This window comes from Polistes fuscatus, unplaced genomic scaffold (genome assembly GCF_010416935.1).
Source record: "Polistes fuscatus isolate 324 unplaced genomic scaffold, CU_Pfus_HIC Scaffold2, whole genome shotgun sequence".
Taxonomy (NCBI): Eukaryota; Metazoa; Arthropoda; class Insecta; order Hymenoptera; family Vespidae; genus Polistes; species Polistes fuscatus.
This window is the reverse complement of record NW_025113096.1, coordinates 6,524,776-6,539,764: the sequence shown is the minus strand read 5'-3', so window position 1 is coordinate 6,539,764 and position 14,989 is coordinate 6,524,776. Positions and strand designations below refer to the sequence as shown.

General features: G+C 35.7%; 1 protein-coding gene across 1 annotated transcript; it reads right to left on the bottom strand.

Moving 5' to 3' along the window:
- Positions 1-119: 119 nt before the first annotated feature.
- Positions 120-14,922, bottom strand: LOC122516798 (trithorax group protein osa). The gene is given in 22 exon segments (XM_043634932.1): positions 120-1,648; positions 1,650-2,337; positions 2,340-2,556; positions 2,645-2,884; positions 2,977-3,305; positions 3,386-3,551; positions 3,638-3,896; positions 3,980-4,139; positions 4,370-4,543; positions 4,623-4,842; positions 5,674-5,871; positions 6,746-6,787; positions 6,983-7,164; positions 7,295-7,420; positions 7,553-7,946; positions 8,012-8,337; positions 8,472-8,567; positions 8,747-8,879; positions 12,402-12,461; positions 13,306-13,512; positions 13,593-13,715; positions 14,131-14,922. Coding segments are annotated over 22 exon segments (6,228 nt in total). The 3' UTR covers positions 120-552.
- Between the last annotated feature and the right edge of the window lie 67 nt (positions 14,923-14,989).

The following is a 14,989-nucleotide window of genomic DNA, read 5'->3' as shown; positions in this document are numbered from 1 at the left end:
CCTTTCCTTTCCTTTCCTTTCCTTTCCTTTCCTTTCCTTTTCTTTTCTCTCTCTCTCACACACACACCTCTCTCTCTCTCACACACACACACTCTCCTCTCTTTCTCTCTCTCTCTAAATTTCTTTTACGCGCGCGTTTTTCGGTCTTTTTCTTATGCGCTAGTATATTTGCACACCTTTTTTTGACCTCTTGGCCATCTTCCAACCGCTCTCTGCGCCCACAATAAAGTCTTTACATATCACTAGGACCCTTGCACCAAAACACGACGGATGGCTCGATACAAATATTTCTGTTCGGTTTTTTATTGTTCAATCGACTTACCCGATCAGTCTGGTGCCATTACCATCACCACATTACCACCATCACTGAGCAGCACTATCATAACCAACACTATTATTGTTCATTATCAATATCAACATTATCGTCACTCGGTCAAAACATTCCTCAATTCTTTACTCTTTTTACAATCTAGATAATATGTAAGGGCACAGAGACGGAGATAATAAAGACGGACGAAGAAGAACGTAGTCGTCAGCTAATGATCATCAGAGTTACGTACCCCTGGAACACTGGAATAGCACACGCGCAACGATCGCGGCAACTTGTTGATCCAGAATTTGACTCATTACGAGTGCGAGCAAACGTGATTCGTGCTGCAGTAGAAGAGTTCTGTTGTCTGGATGCCTAGCAAGATTGAGCAGTGTACCAGCAGCTCGTCGTAACATATCTAAGCTGGTGCCCATCGATTCCGGGTTGTCACGCAGAGCTGCAAGACCGTGCTGATTCGCAACACCTATGGCGCTCGTCTCGGCGTACTCGATGAACGACACCAGGAGCGTGATACAGGGCGTTTGCAGTGCAATAGTGCGTGCCACTCCGCTATCGGCAGCCGATAAGAAGTGTAAGAGATTGACACCGAATTCGCGAAGTACTTGTTCCTCGCTTCGACAAAGAAGCCTGGTCAGGACCGAGCAGAGCCTCTGAAGTCTCGAATAAGGTGGCGTCGCGACTACCAAGTCGACATTGCATTCGGTTACGCAAAGCTTGCATAATGCTTCTAGGGCGAGTCTTTGTGGTGAAAGGGCTGAATTAGGACCAACCGTTGGGAAAGGATCCTGACCATGTGCTGCAGGACATACGGCCCAATGTAGAAGACCATCGAGAACTGGACGAGATATTTCTTCGGGATGTTGACTCAAGTCCATATGTCCAGCTATATTAGCCGCCATCACTAATATATTTTCTCTTATATGATGCAGAAAATCCCACCACCATTCGCTTTCACCTTGCAAGCTGCTACAGGAATCCGCAAAATCTGCGTCTTCCTCTCTGTCATAATTTCGTGTCTTTTGTGCTCTTGCTGGGTGCTCGTGATATAGTAACAAGAGCTTGCCAAGTAAGCTCAAGAACGTAACGTTCTTGGCAAATTCGGCTTCGTTTCCTGGTATAAATGTTAGATTTCTCAGAATAGTCGAAAGACAAACGCAACGACGCGCCAAATTGTCCTGTGTCTCTGTTACGAGATAAAGACTCGCTTCGTCGCGGGAATAACTTTCATCCTCGTAATCGCTTATCCGTCTTCTCTTCAAGGTACCGGCAGGATCTTTAACCTGTAATCTTGGTCCCTCTTTCTCATCCCTTTGGTGATTCTTGCTCCTCACTTTCGGACTTGACATCGACCTTCTCCGAATCGACATTGCTAATAACCGCCGCGGAATCGTTCAATCCATTTTGTGTTGGTACCGATTGTTGTCCTTCTTCGTCGTTCTTTTGTGATGATATATCTACAAAATGTTCTCCCATATTATTGTTAGCTTTAGTCTCACCGTCATTATCTTTCTTATAACCGTCATGCTTTTTCTCAAACAATTCTCGTGTAAGATCGTTCATCTCGACTGGTTCTCTTTTAATCCTAGACAATACATCGCTCAGTGTCTTAGTCTTCTTTTTCTTGTCTAATTGTTGTTGCTGTTGTTTACGTTCACCATTATCCTTAGGTTTTTCACTCGATTCACCACCGGATTCGGTGAACTTGTTAGAGTATTCAGCAGTCTCTGTAGAGCTGGTTTCTACTTTAAAATCATCCTTCGAGTCGATATTATGTTCAACCTCCTTTTGCAAAAGAGGTGGCTTCTCGTCCCTAAGAAGACGCGCGAACGGTACCGAACATATCTCCGATTGAAAACACGTTACTATGTATTTTGTGGTGCTCGTATCGACTTGCCACGGCTCCGTGTCTACTTCGCACTCTTGATGATCCCAACACCTTCGAGAGTCCAAAACAAATATGTCGTCATCTCTAGGCACGATCTTCACAGGACGGCCACGCCTCGACAAAATGTGTAATTCGATGAAGAAAGCAATTTAGTCCGATCTTCTGGATCTATTGGACGAGTTACGGCTCCCAAGTCAACTTCAGGTCCATTAGACTGTTGAGTCCAATAATGATCCTCGTCATTGGCTGAAGATTCAAACATATCCGACAAAGATCGTGAGAAATGCTCTAACAATACATCCAGTAATCCAGGTAAATGCGCCAATCCAAAATAACTTACCTGAAATAATAGAGATTACTCCAATCAGTCTTAGATTCTAATTGAGTTAAATCTTCTTTTACATCAAATATATAATTTATCTACTTACACAAGAATCATCAAATAATAAAATGTTCAATACATCAAGGGCCCAACAGCTTTCAGCTAGTAATCCTGAACGTAAGGCCATCATTATGCGCCAAGCTTCAACGGGTGCAACATCACCACGAGATAATTTTCTTCGTTTGTATAATAATGGCGTAATAGCTTCTACACTATCAGGGGGAAACGTCATTTCTCTTTTTGAAGTAGGTTGTTGACTCATTATGGGACTCATTCCTAACTGGTTCTATAATAAAGATAATAATTCGTAATTGTATATAATATATTCTACAAACGGACATGCCAGAATAATAAACTGGGTTATAAAACATTATTTACCTGATGTGTTCCTGGTGGTGGGTACAAAGGTGATGGTTGATTAGAATAACGATGATCCCATGGCGGAGGTGTATGACCTATAGTATTTAAAGTTGGTTGGGAAGAAGTCCTGTTTGTTTGTTGACTGGCCCATTGTTGTCCAGAGGCAATAGCTCCAACGGCGGAAACAGCTGAAGATGCAGAGGCAACAGGAGGAGGCGGTTGTGGTGGTGGTTGTTGTGGTGGTTGCTGTGGTGGTGCTTGAGGCTGATTTTGTTGATTTGGATACTGAACTCTATTATTTCCACTACTGCTATTATACTGACTGGTTGTACTTGGCCATCCTGCAACTATAAGCATATAATAAAATATAATTGTAATATTAATGATCCTTGCAAAAAGAAAACAATTAAGACTAAAATCAAATTACCTGGATATGCTGGTCGCTGCTGATTATATTGAGAATATTGTTGGTCTTTGGCAAAATCAGGATGACGCCTAGGTTGAGTAGGACCTGGAGGTGGCGGCGGCATGTTTTTGTTAGCAGCTGCACCAGGAGTATAGATCTGACTTCCTCCGGGACCTCCATAACCGCCCTTAGTTTTCAAAAAAAAAAAAAACGTATTTGTGTCTCGTAATTTTCATAAACTAATATGATCAATTATTATTAAATATATATTACCTGTTCTTGTCGATAATAATCTTGAGGACAAGAATAAGACGAGGCGGTTGAAGGTTGAGAAGGTGAAGAAGGTTGACTTGTAGCCGTTTGTTGAGTTACAGTAGCTGGATGAGCTTGTGGTGCGGAAGGATAACTATTGCTCCGAGCATTAGGTGGCGTTCCCGTGGGGTAATTTCCTGGTTGTTGATTACTGCTATATCTATTATACATATCTTGCCCACTGGCGGTATTTGGTGGCATATTTCCACTAGGATAGCCTCTGTTTGACAAAGAACTTTAATTTTCTTATATTCTTCTGAATTGAAATTGTTAAGACAATAATAAAGTAATATATAATCTTACCTGTCAACGTCTGGTACATAAGGAGGATAATGTGAACGAGGTGAATAAGGTTGACTGAATTCTCCTTGTTGAGATAATGCATTTCCTTGGGGTCGTATATATTGATCCTGAGGATAATTTTGATAGGAACCTGTTGCCTGGTAACTGCCTTGTTGTATTCCTTGAAATTATTTCAAATTAGTCACAAAGAGTCAACATTAACCCTTTCGCTACGGCAGTGTGCTCCGTCGGAGTGACACCGCTGAATGGGTCACCGTGCCACCGGAGTAGCGCCACTAAATGGAGCAGTGCGTCGCAGGTCGTCACGCGGATGTCGTCTATAGGCGACGCTCGTAACGAAAGGGTTAAATTATAAAATATATAAGGATTTTTATACAATTTTGTGCATACCTTGATGTGGAGAAGGAGCGCTACTCTGGCTAGGTGGTCTCGGAGGAGGAGGTGTATATTCTGATACCGGTCCTCCTGGTGTACCAGCATAACTACTTTGATAGCTACCATAACCATCCATTGAAGCATTACTGGAGCCAGCAGCAGGGAAGGAATCTTGTGAATTGGAAGACCCTGCAATTTAATAATATTAGTACAAATTATTCAATTTATTATAAAATTCTACTCTACATGAATGTTATTATTTATTTACCAGGTGATGGTACAGAAGCTGTTCCTTTATTCGCTTTTTTCTTGGAGCCAGCTTCAACTTGATTTATAATAGGTTGTGGGTCTATGCCACCACGATCGAAGTGACATTCGAATGCCAATAAATGTTTTGTATAATGTTTGCGTAACGTGTACGCTGCGCTACTGCTTGCACCAATGCCCAGTGACCCAGCAATATCTTTCCATGTTTTATTTTTCGTTACCTAAAGTAGATTACTTTTATTTTTCATTTGGTTTTTTCTTAAAATTGTTACTAACAGTAGTCGACATTACAACAAATCAATATCGAGATAAAAAACACTTAGAATATACAACGCAGCAACCAATTAGAATATCATTTAAAAATTACTTTGATCTATTTCAAGAGAAATTTAATATTAAAGTGAATATGTAATTTTACATAACACACCTTTTGTGCACACTTAGAAAAACATGCACCAATGAAGAAAAAAAAAAAAAGAAATCATCATATAAATGAAAATTTCACTCTAAATCGAATCATCGTTATTTTATATTCAAATTAAAAAATTTATCTTCATTGACTATTTAGAATAATTCCATATAGCACCAAGGTTCGTAGATCAGGCTGTTTCCCATATAGTATCACTTTCTAAAATGTTTGTGTTAAATAGTTTTATTTTTTGGTATCTCCTACTTTTTGTTCCTTCTTATTACTTAAATATTTAGAATATAAGAAGAAAGACACTAATGGCAATAATTTCATGCATGATGCAGCAAAGTTATATAAATGAAGCACTTTATCTATTATATTATACTGAACTATGAAAATAATTACTATATAAAAAAAATCATTGACGATATATAGTCGAATAAATGAATATATATAGATACACACACACACACACATATCTATATCTATATCTATATATATATATATATATATATAAATAGATAAAACTAATGAAATGTTCACAAGGCACTTCAAATATACTTAGAGCGTAAAAGGAAAATGAAACACAATAAGACAATAAAACTACATAAGACACCAAGGGCTAGATGGAACTACACTGCACCTTGCATACCTCCATGAAGCCCCCCCTGTCCTTCACGTAGAGGTATAGCCGAAATAGGTCGAGGGGGTTCTTGGAGATTGTTGGACAGCTTGTGATTGGAGATCTTCGTTCTTCCATGAAAGAGACTAATTTGTCTAACCATGTTCTTCGTTCCATTGAATCATCCATCTCATAAAGCTTAGCTAAACTGTCTGGTTTCTGAAAAGTTTTATATTATAATGAATATCGTATAATTTTTTTCTAAATATATACTAGAGTTATATAAATTCTACTGTTATAATTTGTTTATGATGATGATGTACATACGCACAAACACATACGTAAGCTTTATTAATATAATATACAGGAAATAGAAGTTTGTAGGCTTGTTTGATAGACATTATTATGTTATAGCAATTATATATGAAACCTTACTGCTAAATTATGTTATATTTTCTTAATTATATAACACCGGTGACAATATCTAGTTAGCGAAAATACAAATATTGATTAATATTAAGTTTTATTTCATGCAACTTAAGAAAATATAAATGTAAAGGAAAAGAAAAATAATGCAAATCTGATGTAATATCAATGCAATCAATTTATCTTTGTCTCTCTGTTGAATTCGAAATTCAATTTGAATTATTATTCTAAAGATTGAATCTTGTTGATGGAAATGTATTTTAACGCAAGAGTATATTTTGATTAGCTATAAATCTTCTTTGTGTTTTGTAACTAAAACTTATTGACTTATTCAATGTGATCTATAAAAATTTTATTTTGTAATGCTAAACATTTTATTTTATAGCTAATACAGAAAATAACTGATTGCACAAATAATAATATTTAAAATATAACCAACATTTTTTACTATGAAACTAATGATTTCCTTTATTCTGTAAATTATTATTTTAAAGAATTAATCTTTAAAACCTCTTTACTACTGTGCAAAAAAGAGAAAAAATTACAGATTGCATAAAAACCAAGAGCAATGCAAATGATAAAAAATGTAAAACGTTCAAGCATAAGCGTGTATATAATATAAACTAAAAATATATAGAGCAAATACTTAGATTGAAAAAACCATAACCTTAGATCTGTATGGGTCTTGAGGCACATGACTGTTAAACACCTGTAAAATATCAAAATATTGAAAATTTCAAGAATATAATAATGAAATTATAGGCCCTCACACATAATACATATATATATAATATATAAAATAATTCTTTATAGAAACACATCATGCAAATTGAAATATCTAATTTTAAATGCGAAACTACTTTTAATATTAAATTATGTATATATTACAGAATACAATACATACAGGACTAGCAGGAGTACGTGGCCAGCCTGGACTATTCATATCAGGATATTCCTCGTGAATTGAATTAATGCTAGCAGCACCGGGAGATGGAACTGTATTTTGTGGTGTTGTAGGATGACTATGATATCCACCTAACATTTCTTTACGGACCTTTGGCGTGAAAGCTGCGTCTTCTCCTGAAGCTACATACGTATAATTAAATATAATTTTAAGATTAAAAAAATGTAAATAAATAAAAGAAAATATATGTTTATTATCTAATTTCATATTTGTTAATAGATGTATAACTTTCATTATGTACAAGACGCTAACCAGCTGATGCATTTGATAATGTTGATTGCTGTGAACCTTCATCTAAAGATGTACCATCAGGACCTGTTGTTATAACTGATGTAACTGTACCACTTGAAGTTGAAGTAACGTTAATAGACGATGTACCTACATCATGTAAAATATATTTAAGTAACTTTTCTAATTCATCTTACAGTTAAAATGATTTTTACTTATTGTTACAAAGAATCATGGAACACTTTCTACTAAAAACAATTTAAAAAACAGAAAGTAATATACCAGAAGCAGTAGTGGTTATTCCACTATCATTGGAAGCCTCTGGTGTAAGATCTGTAGAATTATGACTCGTCGGAGTTGGCGTCGATGTAGGATGTGAATTGGGAGTAGTGCTTGGTGGTGGCATTGGACTTCCTTCATGATTCAGTGATGGTGTTGCGGCAGAGGTATGAATATGTGGTACCACCGAGCTTGGAGGTGGTGGCTGATTGCTCACATGATTGGGTGAAGGTGGTGGTGGACCCATAGAACTTGTCGGAGGTCCCATATTACCTATTACAGCTACACTTGGAGTGCCAGGTGGTACCATGCCAGTTGCTCCACTAACTGCATAAACTTGAGGAGGTCCCGGACTAGGAGGCATTCCCGGTGGTACATTATTAAATCCCATTTTATGCTGTAAGACAATTAATATGTTAAACATATCACATTGAATACTAACGCCAATACTATTATACTTACCGCATAAGGAGGATATTGCACCAAATTGTTTGGTCTATTAGGAGGTTGATATTGATTATTTGGTGGTGGTTGTGAGTTAGCTGGAGAGGGATAACCCTGTGAGAACTGCATATGTGGGCGAGGAGGTGGATAGGTACTCTGTGCATGATAACCTCCAGGCTGACCTGCAGCCGTTCCCCCAGCTGAATATCCCATCCCACCACCCATTGGATTAATTCCACCAAGACTCGCAGAACCTGGTCCTGGTTGTACTACACCAGGACCAGTGCTATTCATTTTATAACTATGCATGTGCGTAGAAGGACCCAGTGGCTGTTGATACGCCCCTAAGAATTTTTTATACGGATTAATTGCAAATTATAGATTATATTATGATAATCTTAAAAGAAACTGCATACGCGATCTAAGTATTAAAATAAATTAACTTAAAACCACAACAATATTTGATTATAACAAATACCCTGAGTCGTCATTGGAGAATGACTCATACGCGCTGGTCCATTACCGTCCGATTGGCTGCTCGACGGACGTGGAGGCATCTGAACGTTTTGTTGACCTAAAAAAACAAACAAACATTTATACACATTTGACATACATTACAGAAAGCATGCAAATACACAAAATTTACTACATCCAAAATACATCTAATTCTTCAGCTTTTCTTTGTTACAAAGGAATGAAAAAATATAAGACTTTATTAAAAATATGAAGATTAAAAAAAGAAAATAAACGGACCAACAGCAGGGGACATCGAGCGTGAACCTGTGGATCCTGTAGGCGAAGGGGTAGGCCTCATCCCCTGAGAATTTGGTGTTCCAGGACAGGCAGGTCCATTCGAACTGTCGTTACTATTCTGTCCTGATAATTCCTGAAATTAAAAATATGAAATTCAACATTTACCACAAACATATAAATCAAAAGTGTATCTTTGAATTTTCGTAAGATAAATAAAATAATCAAAAACGACCCAAATGTTTTGAAACAAATCCACAAGTGAACTTCGATTAGGTATTAAAAACATAACAAACGATTATCGTTATAGGTGTCTCTCAATTTAGTTTTCTTTTCTTCTTTTTCATGGCAACGGTAATCTCACGCGTTTTTCAATTTTTATAACCCCACGACTTTTCCTAACCGCATCTAAAAATACGTTGTCGTCGTTGTCATCTGTTTTACTATCCTAACTAGAGGAGATTAAATAGAAAAAGGCGATAAATATCTCTTCTGTAGATGCAGTAGAAACGTTACGTACCAGGAGCCACCGTCCAATAACCGTTCGACGTGACACCGTTCGATCGGCTTTCGAGCAATCAATTACACACTAGCTCTTTTCTTGCGGCTGACAACGGTGAAGCAGCGCATTGTGCTTCTCACGCGACTATTATTAAAACAATACAACAAAAAGATTCCTTTTTACGTTTTAAAGAAAAAATAATATGCATAATATTCCTCTCGATAAAAAAAAATAAATTTAAAAAACAATAAACAAGCACGCGAAGATATATCGATAAAAGAAAATGAATAATAATCATCATGGAGAAGGATAAGGGGGGGAGGGGTCTTTTGTGCAAGAAGTCCCTGTAATCCAGTGATTCTCTTTTTCATTCGTATGTCACATCTTGTGCACAACAAATGTCAAGACACACTCTATGGTGATTAAAAATACTATGATGCATCGTTACGTTCGCTCGTACTAAACACAAAAACGACGACGACGACGACGACGACGACGATGATATTGTAAAGAAGAACACATGATCAGTAACAACAATACAATCCATATAATTCTATACTTTAGCTTCTTTTTTTGTTTCTGCTGTTGTTGATGTTGTTTGTAGGAGTATTTTCCGTAATATACTTTGAACGAATCGTTGGGGCGATACATTGCAACCGAGTGATAATAAAAGAGTGACTATACAAACGATGACGACGATGACGACGATGACGAGGAAGGAGCGAGCGAATACGAGAGAATAAGAGTTAACACGAGCGAGCGAACGCGCACGACACGCATGACGAGTAGGAGAACAGGGGAGGGAGAGAACGGTAGAGGTGGTATTAGGAGAGAAAGTGGGGACAGGAGTAGTGGGCAGAAGAACGAGAAAAACAGAGGCACGGTGGAAGAAAGAAGAATAAAGAGAAAGAAAATAGTCACATCATCGCACCTACCAAGTCGCGAATAGTTGTTGATCCAGAAGGATACCGACGAAATACTTGGGTATACGTATTAAGAAACATTGGTAAGAGAAGTCGAAAATACGAACAAACGTTAATTCCTTCTCTCTCGGCATAACACGAGATCGAAACAGAGGCGTTACCCTGTATAATATTCAAGGATGACGATGATCTTTGACGTTGAAAAACTATGCCATGCCCTTGGCTTTTTTACGTATTTTTTTAGAAACGAAGACTCGTATATCGACTCGTCGTCGTTCTCCTTCTTCTCTTTAAAAAGCTTTCTTTCTTTATTTTTTTCTTTTCTTTTTTGTTTATTTGTCTTGAGGATGAAGCATGACAAAATTTAAATGATCATCAACATTAAAATAACATTCGTTACAAGAAGCATGATCTTGTCACTATCTTGCTGTGGGTGCACCATCGTGTATTGCATCGTTCGAGAAACGCATGTTGTGTCAATAAATTCCCCCTGAAGTTCCTCTCTATCATGGAACAAGGAAAACTAATATATGGATGTTATAAGCAATCGTCGGTGTTTCTACACACGATAGAGTTGTACCGTAACGACTAAATACGTACGATGGTTATTATACGCGTATGTGGCCGGCCGTAAAAGAAAACATGATTCTTTTATCGAGTGTTCCGTAACTTCGGTTTACAGAACTCGCGTCTAACAACTCGTTGGAGGGCGTTCTTTCGTGGCGCGGCAAGCGTTTGCTCGTGCTCGGCAATTTCCGTCTGCGTTCGGTTACTCTCCAACTCGAACTCACTGCTGCTTACTGTTTCCCGCTTACTGCTGTCGCTCTCTAAAAACGTTCGGCGAGGGATTCTCTTCGCTTTCTTACGCTATATCCCCGTTTGTTTCTCGTTCCATTTTCTGTTGTCGCATTAACTAACTCAACGAAAAAATTTCCTTTTTTATTTTTATTTTCTTTTTTTATGTTTTTTATGTTTTTTATGTTTTTTATTATTATTATTATTATTATTATTATTATTATTATTATTATTATTATTATGATCATGATCATCATCATCATCATCATCATCATCATCATCATCATCATCATCATCATCACTATCACCATCACCATCACCATCATCACCATCACTATCATCACCATCATCGTCACCGTCACCATCACCATCATCACCATCATCATCATCATCACCATCATCGTCACCGTCACCATCGTCACTGTCATCATCATCATCATCATTGTTGATATTGTTAATAAACGTCTTTTTCACTGTTTACGTTTTTCAATCAAAAACGTTCCCTTTTCATTAATCTTTATTATAATTTTTACATGTATTATTTTATAGGTTATTTTAGCTAATACTTTCACGTATTTTTCTTATTTCCTATGAATCGTACGAATGGTGCTATTATCTATCTTTCTTAATTCACAATCCTAACTCGTACCGAGTATATCGATCGTTAGGACGATCTGTGTCGTTCTAACGTTTGCAGCACATACATCGTACATTATAACGTACCTGTATATAATAAAAAGCGATATGTTAACTTTTTATTACCCATAAGCATGAATTGATTATTTCATCGATATTCAACGTAATTTTAAAATCATCATAAAATTATAATCCTAATACGTTTTTTTTTAGTTTTATTTTATACCACACAATTTTCTACCTACGCACCGCATTTTCAAATAATATCGAACGAAACTTCTCAACAAATTACGTTTTTTTTTTATAAATTAGATTGTAAATTGTACATAAGATTTGTAATTATTTGTTCTAATTTTGAAACAGAAAAACTGAATTTACATAAAAAAGTTTTCCCATAAATTTACTGATCGATCGATTAATCTATATCTCCAGATATCGGTTATATATTGAAATTTAAACTTTAAATATAAACACACAAACTGTAATTTTTATTAATATTAATAAATTCTTTTTCTTTTAAGATAAATTAGTTAATTTTTAAAGATACGTCCAAATAATTATTTATCTTTATTTTTTCTATAGAATATGCATGTGGAGTTTAAAGAAATTATATGAATAAAAACAATTCCAAAAAATACAGTAAAATAATAAAAGAAAGATATAAAAATAAATAATTAATGCTAATACACTAATTGCAAACCAGTAGTGTCTAAAGTTGAAGTAATATCACATGCAAAATATAATAATAAATAAAAAACTATAAGTAATATAATGAATGATTAAACAAAAGAGACACACTTACCCCAGAATCTATTCCTTGAGTATTGGGCGTAGTTGATCGTTGTTGTAGATTGTGGAAATTCTAAAAACAAAAACAAAAATTAATTTTATCATTAACTGTTTTATTAAAAACGTTATATTTGAAAAATGTTTTTAAATATTTTCATCCAAAACTATTCGTATTAAAAAAGTATTCTTTCAATATTTTACTTTAATGATTCAAAGTTGTTGTACCTTAAACTAAAAACTATTATATAAATGAATAAAAAATCTGAATTCATTTTTACATCTTATTCTAGAATAAAGAAAAGAATTAACAAAATATTTAACTTATGAATGTATTAGTCGATGAAAATAATTCCAAATACAAGTAAAGGTAAAATAAAATAAAAGAACTTTTAACTTTAACTTTAATTGTTTTAAAACAATTTTCGTTTGAAATATTGCAGATATTTCTATCTTATCGCATTTCCTTTATTTATCATTCTTTCCTATAATGTATGGTTTTCTTATTTTACGATTTCATTATCTAATATTTATCACTCAATTGAATAACAGAAGAAATAATATAGTAATATCATATTAAACCAAATAAAAGGATTAATTATCATTCATTAAAGATTTCTTAAAACAAATTTATTAATTTATCTTTAATTAAGCAATTATATCTTCTATTCATTAAATAATCTTATTAATTGGAATATTAATCAGTGAGCATACAATATTTTCAACAATACCTTCCCATAGAAATGTTTATTTTAATAACAAACTTATATTTTGTAACTTAGTAAAAAATAAAATTATTCAATTTGTATATAAATTACTAAAATAGAAAAATCATTTCAATAAATTCTTGACAACATATGACTTATTGTCAAAGTTGTCAAAAATAAAAAGCAAATATGTGACATATATTTAATACTCACTTGCGATTGAGTTGGTTGAGGTTGTGGAGAAGCAGATGGTGGTGGTGCTGGGGATTGAGAGAGAGCTCTTTGAGGTGACTGACTCGAAGGATTTACTTGATTAGATGGAGGTGGAGGTGGAGGATTTGGAGGTCCACCTTGATTCCATCCTCTTTGTTCCGTATATAGACTGGAAGGATGGCTTGTTTGTGTTGTATATGAATTTAACTAAAAATAGAACAATATTATTAGTTAATAGTTTTGTTCTTTAGTAGATTATTATTTATATCTTTAAGAGAGTTAATTACCTGATGATGACTGTAAGGTGTATGAGGTCTAGCAGGAGAGGTATAACGTTGGGCATATTGTTGATATGGCATTGGAGTTGGAGAACTGGGTCCTCCTGGTCCTCCATGTAATCTTGGTGAACCCTATTTGTTAATATTGAATTTCATGTAAAATACCATTCATATAATATCATTCAATTATATAATTAAGTGATATATATGTTTGAATGGTTTTGTAGTACTTAATTTTATTTAATGCATGTAATAAAAAATTTATTTTTTTACAAAAATATTATATACAATATTTTTAAGATAATTATACTTCTTTATTATTTTACAAAATTCTATTGTTATGCTTCTATATTTGTTATACCTATATCAACAAATTGTTACGCTTTTATGTTTATTATACCTGTATCAGCAAACATAATTATTTGATAAATCTAAACAACATAATATTAAATGTTTTTACTTGTGAACTAATGGTATAGAACTACCTATAAATAAATAGAGTATATACTAAAACGGTATATTTTGAAATTGTGTTTGTATTATTTACCGTTTGTGGAGGACGTTGGCTAGGTTGGGGATATACAGGTGGTACAACCGGTGGTCGTTGCATAGGCCACGGCTGTTGATAAGATTCAGGTCCCATGGCAGGATAGTTCCCATGGAATCGATGAACAGGTGTTGATGCCTGAAGTAACTGATTAAGAGTAGGCGTAGGACCTGTAGCCTGGGATATACTTTGACCTGATAGAAACCTTGTTTGGCTAGGAAAGTTGGCAGGAGTACCTCCTACATACGCTAATCTTGATTCAACCTTAGATGCAGTGTAATGTTCTTCCATGTCCGGTCGATGAATTCCTGGAAATTCTCCATGTTTCGTCACGTATTCTGGTATTTGTTTACCTTGATAATCTGTTAACGGTTTGGCGGAAAATTCGTTAGATTTATTAGTATACTCTTCAGAGTAGTCACGTATAACGTTCGGTGCAAACGGATGTCCAGGATGACCCGCATGTCCAGATGCGTCGAGGGCCTCCTGTTTACCGATAGTCTCTTGAGGAGCTTGGCCGGCCTCTCGTGGAGATTTTATTTCACCGGCAGTGTGTCCACCAATGTCCTCGCGGTATTGACTCATCTCGAAAGCCGTGTCCCCACCGCGATTCACATATTTAAGCAGCTGGGCCGCGCCCCGGGACACTTTATCACCCGGCTCTGGATCCAGCTGCTGCTTTGTACTACCACTTGCACTATTTCCACTAACTTGTGGACGTTTCTGTGCGCATTTCACGGACTCGTTCAGCTTCACATCGTTTTGTTGGCTCTCGGCTTGCGTCGCAGCCATGTTCTCTCTCCTCACGGAGCCATCGTCGTTTCATAAACTGGCCAATCGCGGGACCTCGTGTGTCTCG